The following is a 21,566-nucleotide window of genomic DNA, read 5'->3' on the forward strand; positions in this document are numbered from 1 at the left end:
GTTTTACAACTGAATTTACCCCTGTGCAGTAGCAATATCTGGTCTGGACACTTCTTTCCCATTAGTCATAGGAAAATGAGAGACATCACTCATTGTGATGGACAGTTGATAGACAATTACTACATGAGTGCTTATGCAAAACCCAGCCTTGAAGCCCAGTCATGATTTCATTTGTACATCACATAGAACCAGTTCAGATTTCTTTAGTGCCCAGAGTATCAGAGAAAACAAAATAGCCCCCAGCACCACAAAAGGAGCGTCCTTACCTGTAAATTTATGTGCTGCTTTTTGTCAGCTCTGTGCTAAAATGCAGCTCTATTCAAAACTTAATTAGACTCAGTTGGAGAGGTAGTAGCTTGCAAGAGGTTTTTATTCTTACAGGGTTCTGAAGGCACTTCCAGTGAGAAACAGAACAGTGGACACTGAGAAAACATCCATACATCTGGAAAAATGCCACTGGATTTCAGCACGTAAGTCTCAACATAAGCTGGACACCCATACAAGGCTTCCTTTAACTCTCCAGCCATCTAAAGTAGCTGCACATTAAAACTGGTGCTGGACTGATCATTCAAAATTAATTTAGCCAGAACATTATTGAGCAGCAGAAGTTTCTTCTTCTGCTTGTGTGAAACCTGCTTGACTTTGCTTCCTTTACCCGTTCTACAAACAACGTTAGCCCCCAGCTTTTCACTGAAGCTTTTAAGATCTGAAATGTGAGCAGTGCAGATCCTACTGCACAGCTGTGATCAGAGCCTGAGCCACATGGAACACCAGCCTGTTATACCACAGATCCTGGTTTGCTTAGGGCAGTGGGGTCGACCCTGTCTGCCAGCTCAGTCCCTACTCCCTCCCTCCCTCCCTGCCCAACAGGACGGGAGAAAGAATCCAAAAGGGCAAAGTGAGAAAAACCTGTGAATCAAGATAAAGACAGTCTAGTAAGTGAAGGAAAACGACCCAAGCTATCCCAAGCCACTCCTAGAAGCAGAAGGGATTAGCACTCAAGGCTGTGCTTGTCTTGAACCACCACAAGTTCTCCAGTCTTTATCCACCAGCCCCATTTTGCTGTTGCATCGCTGGATAATCAAAGATCTCTGAATTCAGTTTCCACCTCTGTACCACCAAATCACTACTTTGCCATGTTGTAACCTGAGGTTCTGTGCACTGATGATTTGTGTTGTTACCTTATGGCACTGCACTGGTACAGGGAGAAGATGGGCACGAGACACCTAGAAACCACGTAAGCAGCAACGTAAGGAGTGCAAGACTTCTCCAGCCAACCTAAACCAGATAGATTTGTTCTCATTGGAATATGGATCTCCTCCATGAGGGGAAATGGTTTTTTGATTTTTTTATGGTGTTTTTTGGGGTTCTGGGGATTTTTATTTTTTTTTTGCTAGCCTTAGTTGGCTCTTTAAAAGCCAGTCGTAGTTCTAGCCTTGAGTTTCTTGCTCTGAATGTAATTTTCCCAAGACACAAGAAGTGACTTACCCAGAGTTCATAAAGGCTGTCACAAAGCTCAACAGTCAGGATTAGAATCGTATTTTCTACTTTATCTGCTGTTCTTTCAAGTCAGTGTAAAATGTTACCAAATAGCATTACTACCAAATGGCATTGGGGCTTAGGAAGCATTGGCATGGGAGCCCATCGAGATCCCAATCAGTCACTCCTGTTCCTGTTCACAGCATGATAATAATTTGTCCAGGCATTGAAAAAACACAAAGCAAAAAGGGTTCATCTGTTTTCAGTGTATTTTAATAAATGAAACAAACCTGAAGGTACGAGTTGGATTTCAGCAGCAGTTAACCTTTTCCCTGACACGATGTGAGGTCTCTCTGCAGGGGTGTTAAGCAGATTTGCTAAATGCCATATTGGGGCTAACTCTGGAGACTGCCAGACCAGTCTTTAGTCTAAAAGACCAGCTTTATATAAAGCTCCCCAGGAGTCACAGGCTGATACTCTCAGGCTTCTCTGAAAACACTGCTGATCCACAGGGATAATCTCATTTCCTGGACCATGAAATAAGCTGTAGCCTAAGGGTTACAGCTGATGGCTGTGTGAGACACCATCACCAGTTTGGTAAGTGCTGCTGTTCCCCAGGTCTGTGAGGTACTTGGTGGCTGCTGGGCCTGCAAGAGACTTAGCAGAACTTAGTTGCTGCTCTCTGGTAGGGGACACCATGCCTGATGTCCCTCTCTCCACTGCCTGCCTTCCATTGTCCCCAGACATGTTCACAGTGATCACTTAGCCCATGTTTTGGAACAGGAGGGGTTTGCTGTAGCATTTGTGTTTCCCAAAAGGCAAGAGAGCTGAAAAGCTGGTCAAACAACTCCTTCCTAGAACACATCCCTGCAGGTCCCATGGGTCCATGTGCCCAAGCACACACACATATGTAGTGAGGTAGCTGTTTCTGCTAAGGCAAAGAACAGTTTAGAGAGCTTTGGCTGTCAGCAGAACAGAGATTTGTTTTCAGCTTTGGTGGAAAACAGTAAAGCTAGATAGGTCTGAGGTCCTGCTCAGAGTGTACCTGCCAGGTGCTGAACTTCAAAACCCACGCCGAGTTGTCCAGCAATTTGAATTTTCACAATCGAATTGCCAGCTGCTGGGCAGTCCCAGGCTGTGGGCACAGTACAGGTGTGAACGTGTTAAGCTCCAAGCTCTTGGGAGCTGCTTTCCCTTGTAAACACTACACAGGGAATAACTACCCCTTGCCTGTCATCACCACTGTGAAAAGTAGATGTGATATTTCCCTGTTCAATTAAAAAGAAGCCCAAGGTCACTGCCCTCCTTTGTGAAATGGGTCCATTCCATTTTAAGTGCTCCCCTTTGTTTCCTGCTCGGAGTGGTGGCATGGAAACAATGCCACCTCCCGCCACGAAATGACAGCTTGCTCCAGCCCTTTCACAACAGAAGCCCTTGAGGCTGGCACCAAGGGAGCTTGATGGCGTTGGTAATCACTGCAGCACATGAAAAGCATTTTGCACTGCGACCCTTTGTACATAAAAGAGCTACACTGGTTCTGCTTCTAAAGCTGGAGAGATTTAAACATATGGCTTTCTCCCAGCACTGAGGGAGGAGAAACTGAGGCAGTAAAATCCTGAAAGCCAGCAATTTATTCAAGAAGGGATGCTGAGAGCACTTGAAGGCTTAAAGCTTATGGTATTTTACCTGCAGTCTGTGGCACAGGAAACAATGGATAGGATTCTCGCTAAATCCTAGCATTTTCAGAGACAGAAACTATGTTGGGTTTTTTTTTCAAGTCACATTGATAGTCCTGTGGAAGTTCTCTTTGAGAGTTGTTACCACAGGAGAGCTGTGTGCACAGCTCTTGGTGATGCCTGTTACCTGTGGCTGAAGGGACAGCTGCCCTGAAAGGCTGGAAAAGGACCTTCCAGTCTTCTATTCCTAACATCCCTCCTGAGGGCATCTGTCCTAGTCTCCTTGGGCAGTCACCTCACTCCCACACAGTGACAGCACCTGACACGACCTCTGGGAAACGACTGATCTCCAAAAGCTGAAGAAATCATTTCTGCCTGGTCTGCCTATGTTAAGTGACTTTGAGAGAGAGGTACATTGTGGCCCAGGCTTCCCTGCTCACAGGTGTGAATGGGGAATCCCAAACCTATTCTTCAGTACTTCACATCGTGGCCTACAAGGTAACTGGGAAGCAAACCCAGCTAATATCCCTTTTCCCTTCTCGGAGCAGTCTCTAATTTTAATTGTAAATTAAACCTTCAGTAGCAGCATTTTATGGGAGTCCCTTCATCTGTAGTTTGGAAATTGGGAGACAGAAATATGACACAATTACCTTCAATTACCAAAAATATTACTTTTATGGAAGAAAAGTGAAAATTTGATTTAGTCCAGATCTGAAGCAGAGCAGTGAGAGACAGTGAAATTTTAGGGGAGCTTTCAGTGACCCATGGCCTTCAGAGAGGAGAAATAATCATGTTCCTGCTTTTCCTCCCAGCTTGACAGAAGTTTATATCCTTTAATCTCACACAGTGAATCCTCTGTTTGCTTGGGCTTTGGAAATTCAACAAGGACTGTGTGCAGCTAGCACAGAGCAGGATTCCCCCATCACTCACTGTTCTGATCCTGGCCACAGCTGTAAATGCTGCTCTGCCTCTGTACACACAACATGGATGTGGATCAGGTACCAATTCCAATGTGCAACACGGCTCCACCCATGCTGCTGGCACAAGACAGAAACATCCACAGCAAAGTGCCAAGGTAATTCAGGGTCTTCCACTTGATCCCTGGCGATGCTTCTTAGCAGCCCTTGGCACATCCCACCTTGTGCAACCGCCTCAACCCCCAAGAGCCACTGGGATGCTTGTTTTGCTCAGCCCAAGTCTTCTTTAGGTATTAAAGGCCCTTCTACCTGCGTTTTCAGGGAGATCAATCAATGCTGAAGTTCTGTACAGCCCATTACAGGAGCCCCAGTATCCCTCTAAAACATTTCAAGCTTGGTTCTCTGCCATCCCCTTCTCCTTGACCATCACCAGGCCAATACCAGCTGCATGTCTGGCAGTTAACATCTGCTGTTCCACCTGGAGTGCTGTGTCCCATTTTTATTTGAACGGTTCTCCTCCTGTCCCACAGCACACAAGGACGCCCAGTGGTTTGGATTTGAGCCCCGTCCAGTGCATCTCAGCCGCGTGTGGCCACGTCCCGGTGCCCGTCCCCGCCGTGCACATCCTCCAGCAGGTCAAGACATCACCATGTCCCAGCGCTGGCTCATGGCTGTGCTCTCACAGGGGTTGATGACGAGCTCTTTAATGCTCTCGTTCGTGTCCCCGATGGTCTCGGTGTCCAAGCAGAAGCGTGAAGCTATGTGCTCAATGTGTGACCCAACTTTGCCCCAGCGCTGAGGAGAGACACACACAGCAGGAGAAAGAGGTGAACAAGCTTCCTCCCCACAATGCTTTTACTGTGCTGTTCCAGCATCAAGAGGACAGCTGTCACCAAGCCCTTGTGGCCTGATGCTGGCAAGTACAAGGTCCCCAAACCCACACCAAGCAGAGCACATGCTGAGCATTTTTCCCAACAGAAGCACATTCATTCAACTCAGCCTCTGCCTGGCTTCAGGAAAATAATATATTACTAACAGCTTTTTCCCCAGGTCACTGGTTCAAATGCCAGCTCAGTGATTAACTGCAGGGAAATGTTAGCATCTGCTGCCTTACTGGCAGCCCATGTGAACTAAATTGCCAGTTTGGGTTTGACTTCTGCATTGAAGTATCCAGATCACCACCCTCACTAATAGACATCCTTATCAACACACTCATTTAAGAGGCAAAGGGCTCAACAGGCCAGAATCCGTACTCCCAAAATGACTGTGCTTCCCAAATGAAGTCAGAGCACAGGCCATTTAATGTGCACTAACACTGTGATGAAAGAAAGGGAACTTCCAAGAAAATGAGGGATTAGTGAAGGGGCTCACCTGCTTGTTGTCACCTTCTTTACAAGGTGACAGCAGCACCTGGGAACCAGGGAAGAGGGTGTACACAGACAAACAGAGCTGCTGCTGGCGGACGTGGTGGTTGTATGTGTAAGTCCATTCCTGCACAGAGGAAGAAAAAGAAAGGTGGTGAAAGATCAGTGTTGATTCTTGCTATTTTTTTACCTGGAAAACAAACACTTTGGCTTGGATCCTGCCCCTTACAAAATCAAGCACAAACCTCACTGACTTCAAGAGGCACCAGGAGAGGTCATTAGGATGTTTGAAGCCTCCCCAAAATTGAAGCTGTCACTGGGGGATTGCAGGTACCAAAGAAAATGTCTACAAAAGATGCTGGAAGAACATGTTTCACGAGACAAAAGATTTCACAGCCAGAACTGGGCTGTGGTTGGAGAACAAAAGGATGGGAAAAAAGCAGAAGAGAGGCAGGAATACTACTAACCAGACTGTGCAATCCTCTTTTTTCAGGGAAGAGCAGCAGAGATGCTTTCCAGCTGGCAGTGGGAGAAGAGAGGTGATACCTAGCAAATGCCTGCAACTCCTGGGATTCTGTTCCCAAGTACCACAAAAATAAGGGGTAAAGCTCTGCTTTCTATCAAGGCAGTGGGACCAAACTTCAAAGGTTTGCTGTTCTGGTTTGCTATGACCATTGTTATTCCTGTTCCACTGGTCCACCCTGGAGGTTTTTTCTTTTGCTGCTTTTCATGTTCACCATCTCTTTATCAGCTTCTCAGCTCCAGAAATAAACTTTGGAGGAGCTGATGCCTTAGGTTTTAACTTTTATATTTTTCAAGTCCTGTACTGCTTAGTGTGTAACGCTGAAGTTTCGTGTGCCCTGTTAACTACTGCTCTCTCATGCTAGTTAGACAGAACAGCCTCTCTAGGTTTGCTCTTCAAGGACACCGGGCCCCAAAATGTGTAAACTAAAGCCTAGAGAAGGGGAGGGGCGGGGGGGGGGGGGGGGGCAAACTTGGGGTAATGACTTCATTAACTGAAGTTATAATTGGAGAATTAATCCTGATATGCAAATGAACCAAACTTAGAAAAAGTGTGAAGAACCCATGACCCAGGGTCCATCTTGGGTGGAGCCTTTTGGCTGCCCAGGGTGTACCTTCCTCTGAAGGCCCTTCAAATAAATACCTACTTCTATCCTCTTATTTTTGTCTAGCCTCTGTTTTTAGGAGGCCACCTCAAGGCATCAAGCAGAGACTCTTGTCCTGTGTGATGCTTACCAAACAACAGGCGATCTCTGGAATTACCATCTTTTTCACCACTGAATGTTTTTGGGAGAAAAAGAGGAGTAGCTGATAGTTTGAGGAGGATTTCAAATGTGCTGGACAAAGCACCGTGGAAGTACAAACACACTGCTTAGCCCAGGAGTGTTTCACAGAAGTTTACTCCAGCTGAGCAGTTTCTATCCTTACCTGTGCTCTTATTACCCAAGAGCACCTCCTGAGAGGATCCCAGCCAAGGGATGTCTGCCTCCCTGTTACCCGTGTGTGCGCACAAGCAGACAAGAGCTGGTTTGGCTGATAGGAAACCACAAACCATGCTTTCACATAACCCTGGAGAGGGACTTCTGGAACAAGTGTTCTGCTTGTAACTTTGTGTGAGCATCAACTTTAAAATTAGAAAGAGTGGGACTGGAAGGGTTTTCTGAGGGCTCCCAGCCAGGGTACAAAGCAGGATCAACTCCTGCTGTGTGAATGGCTCTGAGCAGCAGCAGTGGGAGCAGATGGAAAGCAGGTTTCTGAGCCGTGGCAGGGCAGGTGAGCAGGGCTGGAGGACCAACAGCAGGCTGGTTTCACTATCAGAGGGCAATAACCCTGCTGCAGACAGCAAGGCCAGGGAGCAAGAGGCTTCCCACAAGAGCACCCAGGAGCCACGGCAGATGCGTTGACAGGATAGAGGCTATGAAAACTCTGAACCTGCTGTGAAAGAAAAGGTGCAAAGAGAAAGCAAAACAGCTGAGAGCTCAGACACTGAGGAGTCAGAGCTCGGTGAGAAGTGAAGTGAGCAGCGGTGTTGGCAGCAGAGGGAAAGGCAGTGCTCAAACATACGGCTGCGAGGCTGGGGCTGGAAAAATGGGGCTCCTGGGAGACTTCAACCCTTTCTGAGTGCTGGAGGGGAATGTGAAGAATGGCTGCCCCACTCTCAGAGCTGGGATGCCTGCAGCTCCCCTGACTTTGAATGGTGGAGGTTTTGGGTTGCATTAGCATGAGTTATTAGAGCAGGGAAATGCTTCCAGTCCTTTGGTATTTGTCACCGTCAGCAGCTCTAACTCCTCTCCTCAACTTCAAAACAGACAGCTACAGGCATTTAACTCCTGGGAATATAAATCCCACTTTCATTCAGGTTCTTAGCCACCTGGAAGGGAAAACACGCTCTTCCATGGCAGACCCAGCTCCACAAGGACTTCACACTGTGATCCTCATACTCTATGCTTCTTAGCCCACTATTCCCCACCAGCTCATGGAAATCAAACCTGGCTTTCTGAACAGCCTACCCACAGGCCTCTCAGCAAGAGCTGCCCAGGATCTGGGCACATAACAAGCATGCATTTTCAAAGCCAAATCCACACCCAAAGGGCCTTCTGGCAACTACTTTTCTTTGTCATATGGAGCAGGGTTTACCTGATCCTACAGTGAACACGTTCCAGACATCCCAACCATGCATCCTGTCAGCTGCTGTGTAAACTACCAGCCTGGGAAATCAGGTGCCAAATTAGTCCAGCATCTGTGAAGAACCAAACCCTACGGGGCAAGCTGCAACATCTGTTCTTGGCACCCACGCTGCTACAAGATGCTTTGAAAACCTGCTTTACATTTTTAACCAATTGTTTGTCATTTTAGTTCAGGACAGGGCTGAAGCTGTGCCCACAAGGCTCCTCAGCAGCAGCCAGTTAATCCTGTAACTTGTGTGTATGTTGAATTCTCCAACTAACTTGGGCCATGGGACTTTTTTTGTTTGTTTGTTTTGACATCTTAACCTTCTTCCTTCACTGAGGTTATCTCATGGAAGACTGCTCCTCCCACAGGTTCTCCATGGCTTTTTTCCAGACCAGGCTATGTTCAAGCCTCCACAATATTCACCTCCTCTCCAAGCAGGACCATCCTCTCACCCAGCAGTGGACCACGGGATAGGAAGGATGGCAGTAACCATTTTCCCTAAGCTGTTCTTTTTCACCACAAGAAGTGAGGGCTCCAGAGCTAGATGTGTGTGTCAGTTCCACAGCTGACACTGGATCCCACCCTCCTGCCCCCAGGCTGTCCTTCCACTGTCTTTATCTCAGCTGACAGATTTTCACACAGCTCATCTATCTCGGCAGAATGGCTTTTTATGGAAGCCAGTCCTGTTGAAAATATTTTATCCAGCTCTAATCATGTCTTCTTCCCTTTCAGCCCTAGATGAAAGCCAAATAAAATTATTCAGAAAATGAAGAAATCTGGGGGGGGGAGGAGAGGGAAGTCAGTTGAACACCACAGAATCCGTGAAGGGATTTGAGTTAAAATACACACCCATGGCCAGGCAAATTTTTATCTTACCCCTTCTCTTCCCTTATTTGTATGAGTTGGGGTATGAGTTTCTTCTTTTCTTTTTTTTTTCCCCATGAGAACTACTTTATCTCCTAGTCCCTGGCACTGACATGGCCAGCACAGCACTAACAGCAGCAGAGCTTCGCATCATGGAGGTTGTGGTGGATGAGGCAGCCCATGGTACTCCTAAGGAGCCCCGCAAGGAGCTAGCATGGCTTCAGGGCTGCAGACTGGCCTGAGGAGACACCATCAGGCTTTAGAGCTGACCCCAGAACCAAAGAAAAACAGATACATGAGGTAAAGATCAAGATTTCCTGCCTTTTCGAAGACAAAGAAGGAGTGGTGGTGGAGCCAGGAGGAAGAGGGTGGACTTGGAGAAGAGAGCTACCAGCTGCACAGCACAACCAGCAACCCCCTTCCCCCAAAGCCTCAGGTAACACTAACCCCCTCGTCTGAGGCTGGTGACTGCTTCTCAAGGCTTCAGCATCATCTGAGCCGGCACCTGTCACTGTTGCTCAGCATTATTGTGAATTGAGGAAATTATTTTCAAAAGTGACCTTTGGCTTGGCACAGCCTGGCTGGCAGATGGAGGAAGGAGCCCCTCAGCCCGGGAAGGAGCAGTCCCACGGGAGCCCAGCGTTCCGTGACAGCGAGGCCTCTGCTGCCGAGCAAGAGGTCAGCCGTACCCTAAAGCTGAGGTAGCAGCTGGAGAAAAGTGTTTCTGAAGAAGGTGCAACGATCTAATTATCCAATTATCTTCTTAAAATCACAGGGAAGGACTTCCCAAGGCACCTGAGGACACCGAAGTGCTGCCCTCACCAAAGACCCTGGGATACAACTGGCACTTCCACACATCTCAGGAGAGGGAAAGCAGAGTACATGAGGTGCCCAGGACCACCTGGGTGCAGAAATAACACTGCTGCCCCTCTGCTCTGCTCGCTCAGCCTGGCTCCCACAGCTGCAGCCAGCCTACAGCCGAAGCAGGTCATGCCCACGGAGGAGAAGAGCGAAGGCTTTTGAGGGGAAGAAGGTCAGAAGAGAATGTTTATGGCTGAGATGTCTCAGGAGGGACTTGGGTTTGGATAGATGCTAAATGCTCTCCAAAAAAAGTGCACATCTAGTCAGCACACAGAAGACCTCAAGCCAACTGGGATGAGCATCAAAGCCATACCAGGCAGATTATCACACTGTATTTCCTTCACAAGAACAGTCAAGGACATGCCATTCAAATGCAGTGGCAGCCACTGAGCTGCAAACCCCAGATATTTTGGGGTGCAGGCCCAGGAAACGGATGCCGCAGCCTTTCCCCTTTTTCCTTGCCTGTCTGAAAGATGCCTGAGCTTTACATTCCTCTTGCAGCAACTGCTTACATGTGTGTTATATCCAGGTAAAAGCATCTTCAAATTTTTTATCTGAAGTATGTCAGGTTTCCTGAAGCTGCTAATGACTTAAATAAATCCCAGAGTCAGATGCCTTTTCCGAACTCTATGAACTAATATCAACTGACACTTGGTTTCAAAAAAAACCTCAACTACTCACATCTTCATTAGATAGATGAGGACAAAATTATGATCAATTATTTTCCCTCAGATGCATTTCTCTCATGAAAAACTAAATCAATCTGTTCATTTAGCAAATGAGACTCAACAAGGCATAGAGCGCCGAGGTTCCAGTGGGCAGGAGCACAGGCAGAGCCTGCTCTGCCCTGGGGATGGGCACTGCAGAAACGTCTCTGCCAGTCACTAACTCAGCAGCCCCCTGTGAGCCACCCCGGGGTCCTCAACCACCTCAAGATCCCTCTGAGAGACATCTCAGGGGACAGAGCCCACCCTGCCCACTGCCAGACCTGGAGAGGAAAGGGCCAAGTGGATCCCCGGGATGCGAAGACAGAGCTCTCCTACACAAAGATGAGGGGTCTTCTTGTGCCTCAGCGCCCCTTTCAGTACTTCAGGACCAACACCAGACACCATCAAGGAGGTTTTTTGAGATCTCCTAAGGGTGTAAATCTGATTTCACCGCAGAGCACCTGTCTCAATTTACTCAAACTATGGATGTAGCCAGAGGTCTCACAACACCCTTCCCCTACACTACAGGTACAAAAACCTAAAATAAAGAGCAATTGATTGCCATCTGACAGCTCCTGTGCCTCTCTCCTTAAACCACAGTAGCTCAGATCTTCCCACAGCCAGTCCCAAGATTTCATGGATGTAATGTTGGTAAAGGGCTGCAGCAGCCCAGCAGGGAGACAGCTACAGAAAGGCAATCAAAGCAACCAAATTACTGCTACTATAATAGTGATAATAAGGAATTTGGACAGCCAGGATATTTCCACGGTACTTATTGAATACCAGGAAAGCAGAGCTTTGATTTAGCTAAGCCTATTTTTCAAATAATGAAGCTTAGGGTAAACAAGACGTGACTGCAGTATGTTAAAAGTGAAGATTATTGCTCTATTCTGGTATATCAAATGCAAAACCAAGTAGCATTCAAGACTGCTGCATAATCAATTCTACACAGCCTGGTGGTTCTAACACCCATGTCATCCACAAGTTCAGGTGGTCTTGTAGCAACTGAGTCATTAAAATATAAGTTTCTATTCACAATTGAAGTTTAAATACCCTGCTTTAATCTGAACTATTCTTCCTGGGTACAAGTAACAGAGAACTAGCCTAAAAACAGAGAAAGATAAAAAGGAAAGGCTTTTCTCTATTCTTGCTGTGTACTGAGTGCAGCCATTCTGCAATCTGTTTGTAGTGCATTTTTCTGTTCCCTTGCAGAGTTAGTGCTGGACGTGCACAAGAAATGGAGTTGCCATCCAGTGGGAAGTGTTGACCTATCGCAAACTGCTGCAGAATCAGAACGGGAAGATGAAAAGTTTGTGGCGTGAAAAATTCCAAAAATTTACTGCACAGAAATGTCAAAACAAAATGTGTTTGGTGGGAATGAAACAATCCAATTTGTTGGCATGACATTTCTCATTTTAAAATACCACATCAAACTGGTATTTCAGAAAGACCAATACCATTTCATTTTGAAACACTAACTTGCAGCAGCATTTTTCATTCTGATTTTCCCAGGTCTTTTTTTAAAAACAGCCAATTCGTTGGAAGTTGCTATTGTCGCTAGAACACTTTTCCTTTCTTCTGCAGAGCTAGCCCTGAAAAACATGATGACCTGCTCTCATCAGCTTGCTGTTTGTGTGAAAAGTCCACGTAGCAGAAGAAAGAAAAACAATTCTGGAAGCTGAAAACCAGTGAAACCCTACCAAGTGTTACCATGTGGCACTTGCAATTACATTAACTACATTTTCTGAACTGACTAATATTCAAGTAGTCATTGTTGATTTTGCCATGCTGTGAAACAGATATTAATTTCCTGCCTAGAGACAGACATGCAACTGCATTTGGAAAGAGATGCACATAATGACATGCTTTGTTTGCACACACAAATCAGGGACATTTTAAGCAGTCTCCCCAGGCTGGGCCTTTCATATGCACAGCTACCTGGTTTGAATATGTACCATGAGGGTTAAGGATGTACAAGTGGAAGCAAGCACACCACATCATTTCCCACTGAATTAATTCATGGCAACCATGGAGAAGCAAGGGATTATTATCCTCCCTGTTTTATAGATGGAAACACAGAACTTACTGACATGCCCAAAATCACAAAGGGAGCCTGAAGCAAAGGTGGGTTTTTCTGAAGCTGTCTTGGTCCAGAAACTCTGCTGCAAGGCACATGTTCTTGCTCTTGGCTCTAACATCTCCTAGGCTGTGCTTTTGAGAACATCAACTCATACAGCGCTTTCTCGTCTCAATGAGACTGAAAAACCCAAGATCATCCTCATTGAATTCTTGCTAGTTTAATGCAATCCAATACTGAGAGAATGCAGACTATGAAGTTACAAATGCCACTGCAACTCAGTGTATTTTGAAGGAAAAAAGGCTAGGAGGTGAGAGGAGGTTGTAATTCTCTTTGCCTTTGATCTGTGCAGATGAGCAGCATGTGGCGTTCCTGGGCAGCGGGAAGTGCTCAGCACAGACTCGCATGGAGCAGGACACGCTGCCCCATGGCTCCTGCACCAGTCCCTGCTGCTGCCCAGGGCCTCCACCAAGGTCAGGTGGAGTTGCCAGGGTTTAACTACATGCTAACTAAGGGAAGACACTGGCAGAATGGGTAAATCCTCCAACGGAGCTTTAGCAACCTTAAGAAATCATCTTGAAGCTGCCCCCATGGCTTCTTCCCATCCAGCATCACAGGGATACACATCTTACCTGTGCCTTTGGTACAGTGCCCTTGCTGCTGTTGCAAGGATTTAAGCTCAGGATGGGGAGTTCTTGGTCTTCAGACTTGTGTGACTCCAGGCAGCTCTGCCTTTGCCTGATTATCCCAGTCTGATAGAGCGATTCCTCGGGAATCCTGTGGGAAGAGTGTGAAAACAACATCCGTACCGCCCCGTACGCAGGGAGGCTCAGTGGGGTGAGGTTGCATCATTTCACCTCCAGAAAATGAGGAGTGGCAAGATCTACTACAATACTGAAGCACTGAGAGCAGCACACAGACTGGGACGCTGCAGAAGCAGCACTCAGAGATGGATGGCTGACCTTTATAAGAGGAAAAAATAAATAACTGCACAAGGCAAACAGAGGAGCCAGGAGTAGGCTGTGAGCAGGCTGAAGGTCAGCCTTCAGCTTACAGGAGAAGGGAACTTTATAACAAACTGTCACAGAGCCCTGACACTGCCTGTGAATGCTGCTGTGCAATGCCACCCATGGCAAAAAAGCAAGAAAATGGCTATAAATCATCGTTTTCACACAGTGATTCTGCACTCAGCTATTGCACCAGCAGGTCCATGGAGACATCTCTAGAACTTTACCATCGTTTCTGAGGATGGCTCCTGATAGGCACCAGGGGAATGAATGCAATGGTTTCTGGAGTAAATTGGTAACTAAAAGATATCTGTGCAAAAGCAACAATGTTTAGCAAAGCATTGGGCTAGAAGCAAGGCAGAGCCATCTGAATACAAATCATAAAATCCTAGAGTGAATGGTTTTACAACAGAGAAGCCCTGAGTGCCACAGAACAGTGTGAAAGGACTGGAAATTAGGTGCTTGTTTAGGAAGCAAGAGTCATTAAGTACCAAAACACCCCAGCAGAGGCTATGGTGGATTTTCTGCCCTGGGATACTTCTGTGAGGAAATCTCTCTTATTTCCCTATACAGCCTGTTCCACAGCATAGGCAGGAGGATACGTAATGAATCCCCGAGAGCAAATGGGAGTAACTGGTGCTTTGTCCCTCACCAGCCCTGCAGCAAAGAGCTTAGAGGAAGCAGGTATCACAGAATATCTGGAGTTGGAATGGACTCCCAAGGATCTCCAAAGCCCTGCAGTATGTCACACTGTGAGCAAGCTGTGTTTAAAGGCAGCACAAAATTCACTCTGCCCTTCTGTGAGGCCTGAGGGAGGGGGTGCCTATGTCTCTGGGGCAGAGGAAAGCTCTGTGGGGCAGGAGGGAGGGATGGAGCATCCCACTGGCCTGCTGGAGGCAGGTGGAGATCGCACATCCATACCGAAGTTCGGGATAAACGTTTTCCAGGTACCACTTGAAGCTGTGGCATTTCAACTTCTTCCGCAGTTCCACTCTGCTCTGGACACTGTGGGAAGAAAGTATCACAGAGATACAATGGAAATGATGAAGGTGAGACCCAACACACCAAAAAGGGAGGCTGAGAGAAACTCAACAGAAATGCATAGCCAGCAAACATAAGAGCATCAGCAGCTCTGGTTTCTCTCTGCATGAGCTTGAGCGATTGTTTGGATCTCTGTCTCTTTGGAGGTCTCACTTGGTAACATAGCATGATGACATATTGTCATTTTAACAAGGAGTCTGGAGCTGAAAAGGTTCATGGAAGAGCAGTCATTTAAAAATGATTAGCAAAAAATGTATGCTAGTATATGCAATGACCCTTACCTGAATATATTAACGTACCAGGAAATTAATATATGCTACTTGCTATTCTAAGTTACTCTTGGTTTACAGGATTATAGGAGGCCTTGATTTGCAAGAGCACCTAAACATGCTTGTAAGCCAGCAGAATTTAATCACACAGTGAAATACTCTTCTCTTTCATGAATCAGGACAAAATTTCTACTGAGGGATTATGTACAGTGACATTTTAGAAACTCCAGCTCCTCCCTGGGCCAACCTCTACCCTTGAAGCTGTTATGAGCTGGCTTTTATGGAGTAGTCAAGAAGCCTCCAGTACCTCCTTTTCACATAGGTCAACTTCTCCATACCCTCCTACACTAAACAGGACAGAGCTGTTCATTCTGTGCTGATGGATGGGAGGAGGATATATTCATTCACTAAAAACAGGGGAGTCACCAGGACTTCAACTTATTTATCCTGGAGATTGAAGAGTGGTCACAAGGAATTTGGGTTTGGATTTGGAACCCCCTGGAGTCTGAAGGAAAGAGGCAAAGAGGAGCATGTGAAAATGAGAAGTACAACACAGATATTTACAGTTTTCCTGACAGGGAGGCATTTCTGGCTATTCACAGAAGGAATGGCAAACTCGCTGCACACAAAGCACTCGCTGCTTTCCAATAAAGCATCAGCAGGTCAAAAATTTGATGATTTTCCTGTCTGCCAGCTGCCACCAACACCTCTGGACTCTCTCTGCCAAACTCCGCCCTGAGATAAGTAGTTGTATGTAGTGCCAAGCGCAGGACACAGGCAGAGGGGGTTTTCCCCCACCTGGATTTGGTTTATTCACTGCAATAAACCAGCACAGCATTTAAACTGGCTGTTTATCCACCTCACTGCTGTAGCACGTGCCTGCCATTAGCATTTAATTGTTACTACAGAAACAATGCAGGCGGGTTTCCACAGCAGGGGATGTCACCGTGAGCACCCAGTGCAGCAGGCAGGGCACAGGCAGGGCACAGGCAGCAGAGGAAGAACCCTTACTTTCCAAAAGGCCTGCCCTGGGCTGCGGGCCGGGCGGCGTAGTAGTACTGCTTGAACTCGTCCATCCACACCTCCGCCGTGCGCTTGGTGTTCCTGAGGGAGGCAACGGAACGCGCGTGAAACCCAGGGGGCCTGCGAGGTGACACTTCCCAAAACGCACCAACTGGTCCATCCTGCCCTCCTCCCCCCCCATGGCTCGGTCTTCACCCAAGCCCCCTTTGAGCCAGCCCATCCCTCACTACTAGAGAAGGTAGTGCTTTGTTGCCAGTACCCAGGGACCAAACACATCCGGCCAAATAAAGTTCGGGTGAAGAACTCACCCTTTCAAACTCAGCTGGATGCTTTGCATCCACCAGACTCAGAACTGCATGTTCTCTTAAGCATCATCTCCAAGGCAGGAGTGCCTGGGGTTTTATTTAGTGGCTGGGATGGAGCTCTGGAAAGTGTGCCAAAGATTTGTAAATATTTCCTTTGTTTCAATCCAGAAGCTGCTTCTCCTCTCAATCTATACACTATGACATTAAGGCTGGCAGATACCCTAAGCTTAATAACACCCCAGCTCCTGATGCCTACAGGTACATTTCTCCAGACTGCTTTTCAGTTCCTTGCTGATTAATGGGCTTCTTCCTCTCTCTAGGGCAGTAGTCTAAGTGCTCTTGCTCAAGAGATGACTAAATCAGTGTCTACATCTGTACCTAACCTTCCCTAAAGTGCAGGGCTCCTTTGTTTGGCTTCCTGATCTCATTTCAGTTTACAAGAAACACGGGGAAAAACGCCAAGGCTCACACCCAGGCATGACACAGACGTCCCCTAAGTCCCCAGAGGCCGGTTCCTGACAAGGAATCAGAAGAGCTGTACCCATTCGAGCTCCCCTTGCTCCTCCTGCAGGTGATGCAATGCAGGCACCACCTTTTCACTCAGGTTCGCAGCGACTGACAGTGGAGATCTTGCCACATCCCAGACCCCTCTGAAGTAGTCTGGCTTCACTACTGAAAGCAAGAGCCCTCCTAGTGATTCTCAAATTTGTGCTCTGCTCCTTGATGCCAGCAATGAATGCCCTGTGCCCATCACTGCCATCCCCTTCCTGCTCCACACACTGTGTGGCTGGAAACCACACATTAGGTGTTAGTGAGAGGTGTAATTTGCACTCCCCCTGTTCCTTGTCTCAAGGCTGAGGAAGCTGCAGAGAGCCTGGGCCAGCAGTAACTCTGGATCTTCACAAATGCTGCAGGCTCTTTCTAACAGTGGGAAGCCCACACTAAAAGGCAAGCCTGGTGTGCAAGCACTCACAGCTGCAGGCTAGCTCAGAAACAACCCTGCATTTACTCTAAGTGCCCCCAGTGCTTTTCTCTGTCATTCATTTAAGCAACAACGTTCAGCCTCAAACTCTAAAAATGGAGGATATCCTTCCTGACCTCACTGGCTGCTCTCATCATCTTTCCCATGCCTATTCCCACTTCTGGATTTCCTCCTTCTTTGCCTGATGGTTCCTGGATCTTAACCCATTTCAGGCAGCCCTTCAGAACCTGATTCAGTCTACGTTCCTGCGTGTGAGGAGAGGTCCCCTTCAGCTGGCATGCCCTGGCAGTTCCTTTGGTGTCCATGCCAGTCAGGTGCAGCCCACTGCTGCCTCTGCTCAGGAAAGAGCACCAGCCTGGAGACAGAGCCACCCACTCCAGCAAGCTGTGCGGCTCCGCTCCCAGAGAAGCACTGGGAACCAAATTTTCTGGTTCAGCTGAGCCACACTGAGCCCTCAGCCAAGGTCACTGGCTACTGACAGACGTTGCTGGCAGCCTGATTTCAGGTCATTATAAATGTGTTCTGACGACCTGAAGGTCTAAACCATTTTATGTCGCGGTAGCCAGCGCTCAGGGATGTGCTGGGGCCCTCCCTCCGTTTCTGTGCTGATTAAAGTTACCATATAAATGTCCTATTTCTGTCACATTCTCGATGCTGGAGAAATCCTATGGGACAGTTGTATTGACTTACGTTTTCTTCAGCTCAAGAAATTCCTGCCCAAGGATATTTCAAAGTTGTCCAAACAAACTTTCCTGCTTTGTCTTCTCTGCTCCCCCACTCCCTACAAGGCCGTTTCACGAAAAAACAAAGCAAGTACAAACCACTTACTTAATGTATGTATTGGCATTTCCCTCTGGAAAGACGTACGGATGTTTCTTCCGGAAGACATGCCCAACACGGCTGCAGGGGATGATTTCCAGGCTCCCTCCACACATCCACACCCGGAAAGAGATTTCTGTAAGAGAAGCAGCTTCAGCACTTTGTCTTTCTGTCCTAGACAAGTCTGAATCCTGGTGTTAGCTCTTACTTCATCCTCTGCAACATTAAACTAGGGTAAATCAATTACCAGACGGGCTTTCCTAGGCACAACAGCCTTAAAAGCGCATTTCAAAGCTTCTTTGCAAGCTGTTTGAAGTCAGTGCACTTGAAACCTGCCTCTAGCACAGCAGGTGCTACCACAATGGCGAGCGTGAGACGGTACACAGGTCCCTTTTCATACATCGCAGAATCATCTTGCCAGTTCTGTGCCTCCCTTATTACTTCTGCACTGCCTGTTTCAGAGTCACTTCCCTCCAAAGGGCTGTCAAGTTCACCAGGAGAGGCTATGAATTCTCTTCATTAATGACTACAGCTGTCATTATCAATCCACCATTGATTCTGCAAAGTGAACAGAGAGCTGTGCATCCATCACCTGCCCCAAAATGGACAGGAGCTTACCCTGCCCAGGTACTCTGGGCCTTGAGTGCCAATGCTGCAGTTAAGTAAGGCACACACCTTCACACAAGGAAAGGTCAGCAGTGGGAGGGATTATCCCAAAAATCTGGATAAGCTCTCAGTATGGGAAATGTCTCCCAGTCACTCCAAGCCGCTCTATGGCTGGCCCACAGGGCCCTTCTGTAGGAAAATGAGCCTGTGGCACAATTGACACCAGAAGTTATAAAGCTCTTGGCAGGGAGCTGGATGAGGTAGGATGGGTAAGCAGAATGGCTGATCTAATGGGCCCATCTGGTCCTGATGCTTATGAAGCTATGAATCTGTAGCTCTATTGTCAGACAGTCATGCTCAGACAGAACCAGCGTGGAAAAGAAATGAAATTAAAATGAAAAGGCTTCTGCAGTTCTTCAAATCCTGTTTTATCATCCGTGGACAGTGCAGAGCTATATGAAGCATGTATCTACTTCAAAACTAATAATTCCTTTTCACATGCACACCCCCATTTAAGTACAGAGTTAAGACAGAAGAACACCTCTTGTCTTTGCCTGCTTGTGCTCCCAGCAGTCTCCTCACATATGCCAGCACTTGTCCCCAGGTCGGATGCTGGCAAGACAAGCACCTGTGGCAGGAAGGCCAATTGGGCAGTGTGGACAGGACTCCTCCTCCTCCAAGGGCAGGCACTGCTGGCTTACAAAGCTTCCATCCCTCCAAGAACAGCTCACAGCTTCACGGAGCAAAGGCAAAATGGAGCCCGGACTTCCAAAGCCCTCTCAGCACACACAGCTCAGCCCTGAGTTGCTGCAGAGGTGGGAGCCAGGTTCATGTTGCTCCCATCCCGTTCCCAGCACACCCGCCTGCTCCTGAGCTGATGGAAATGGGAGGCTGGCACAGCTGCAAAGCCCTCTTGCCTTGATGTCTGAGTCCAAAATTCAAGGCTTTGATCCCATCCCCAACAGCTGGCCCTGGCAGCAGGGACAAGCAATGGCAGGAGTGGGAAAGCTCAGCAGGGAGCAGTATTCCTTTCCAGAAATTCCCTCCCTTTCCCTTCACTGCCGTGTTTACGTGCAAGAGCTGCCAACAGCAGCTGGAGCCTCACCACTTTCCCCAGTGCTGGGTATTAAGAGGCCAATAAAACGTGCCCTTGTGCCATGTCCTGGTGCTATATTGGGAGCAACCCTAATCACAGGTGCAGGGAAATGAGATTATGGCAGGATGTGGCCACTCTGAGCTGCTGCTCTCGCTGCCCCTCGCACAGGGCCGTTGCTGTCATTTGTCTGCGTGTCACAGCACTGGCCACTGCTGTGTCAGTCACAAGGGCACCTGATACAAGGGGACAACCAGCTGAGCAGCTGTGGAGCACAGCGTGGCTGCTGCAATGTGCCTTCCCCTCCTCTGGTCCTTCTTCTCGGCCTGGGAGAAGAGCAGCTCCCTGATGTGCTAAAAGGGAAAGACTCACACCAGTCAGTCCTTGCCTGATCTTTTCAAAGCCCAGTGAAGAGGTGATCTCTGTGTATTGTGAACTGGAATGAGGACACAGTGCACAAGAGATGCTGAGGAGTCTGAGCTCTCTGCTTCAGACTAGTTGCACCCTGCAGAGCCTGCTCCAGGCACAGCAGAAACAATGAAAGCACGAGTTCCCACAGGTAGGGATGATCCATGGAGCCATCCATGGCGAGTAACAAACAAGGTCTCCAGACAGGCAGCCATGAGCAAAGTGCCCTAATGGAAGGTAAACTGAAGCACCAACTGAAGCATGGTACAGGGTAAGCTCAGAGGAGTCAGGGGAGCAGGAATCAACAGTGTCCTTCACTTGACCCTCAAGAGATGTCACCAGCACAAGTGGCCCCTCCAAGTGACCCCCAGGAGGGGTGTGAGCACTACATGTTGGGGTGCACTGGACTTGGCCTTCACTCAGCAAAATACCTCCAGCACTTCTTGCTGGCCTGCAAGTCCATTCTGCCATTACTCATCTACAGGGAATTCAGTAAATTTAAGAAGCAAAACACTTATGGTGTCCTCCTTCAAAGCCAAACACACTCATTTTTGTTCTGCCTGAATCCTCCAGCCCCCTCCAGCTGCCCTGTCAGTAACATTAAAGGCAGCAGCCCTACTCCTGGGGACCAGAGTCCTGCAGCCCCTCAGGACTAAGCTACCAGGAAGAGCATGGTTCACTGCAAGCACCCAAAATGAGCAGGTCAGCTCCTGCTGTCCGTTCCCTGCCCAGAGCTGACCAGGGCCAGCAGGGTGCAAAGGAGAGATGGGACACGCTGCCCTTGACTGCTGCACCTGCAGGAGATGGAGCTGTGAGCTGGGCACACTTCTGCTCCCAGGGCGATGGGCAAGACAGGCTCTGCCCTGCTGCTATGCAGGCCTGCACATTTTTGCTGCAATGTTAACCCTGATTTTGCTTTCCTTTGTCACATGAGGCCCTGGTACACCTTGCAGCACATTCAGTTCCCAGCCAGTGCACGTTTGGTCAGGCCCAGCCTCCTGGGGCACAGCATCCCTAAGGGAAACCTCTCCTCTGTAGGATGGGCCATAACCAGGCGTAAGGAGCACAGTGCCTGCCGTGTCATGGGACAAGCCTGGCAGGGGACAAGCTGCCAGGATGGAGCTTCCCCCAAGAGCAGGCTGTGCTGTCACTGTTCATGTCCCAGGAGCAGCTCAGAGACGAATGATGAGCACAGACAGGCAGCAGGTCAGGCACAGCATGGCAGTCCCTCTCCCCCTTTTCTCCTGTCTAGTTCCCTTCTTGAGTGCTTTCTTTGGGCTTTTGATGCAGCAGGGGAGGCGGCAGGGCTGTCACTCCCCTCCCAGGTTTCCTCACAGCCACCCCACTCAGATACTTCAGGTCAGTCCAGAGGCA

The 21,566-nt window shown here is 48.1% G+C and overlaps 1 protein-coding gene across 2 annotated transcripts in view; it reads right to left on the reverse strand.

Annotated features, from left to right (window-relative positions):
- Positions 1 to 352: 352 nt before the first annotated feature.
- GALNT14 (polypeptide N-acetylgalactosaminyltransferase 14) overlaps positions 353 to 21,566 on the reverse strand; it is a 95,639-nt gene continuing 74,425 nt past the window's right edge. For both annotated transcript variants that reach the window (XM_048297743.1, XM_048297742.1), the window contains 6 exons: positions 18,095 to 18,221; positions 15,968 to 16,060; positions 14,568 to 14,651; positions 13,272 to 13,416; positions 5,444 to 5,563; positions 353 to 4,867 (listed from right to left, as the gene is read on the reverse strand). In XM_048297743.1, coding sequence (XP_048153700.1) covers positions 4,709 to 4,867; positions 5,444 to 5,563; positions 13,272 to 13,416; positions 14,568 to 14,651; positions 15,968 to 16,060; positions 18,095 to 18,221 — 728 coding nt within the window. In that variant the 3' untranslated portion in view covers positions 353 to 4,708. The remainder of the gene's footprint in view (positions 4,868 to 5,443; positions 5,564 to 13,271; positions 13,417 to 14,567; positions 14,652 to 15,967; positions 16,061 to 18,094; positions 18,222 to 21,566) is intronic.

This window comes from Corvus hawaiiensis, chromosome 3 (assembly GCF_020740725.1).
Source record: "Corvus hawaiiensis isolate bCorHaw1 chromosome 3, bCorHaw1.pri.cur, whole genome shotgun sequence".
Lineage (NCBI taxonomy): Eukaryota > Metazoa > Chordata > Aves > Passeriformes > Corvidae > Corvus > Corvus hawaiiensis.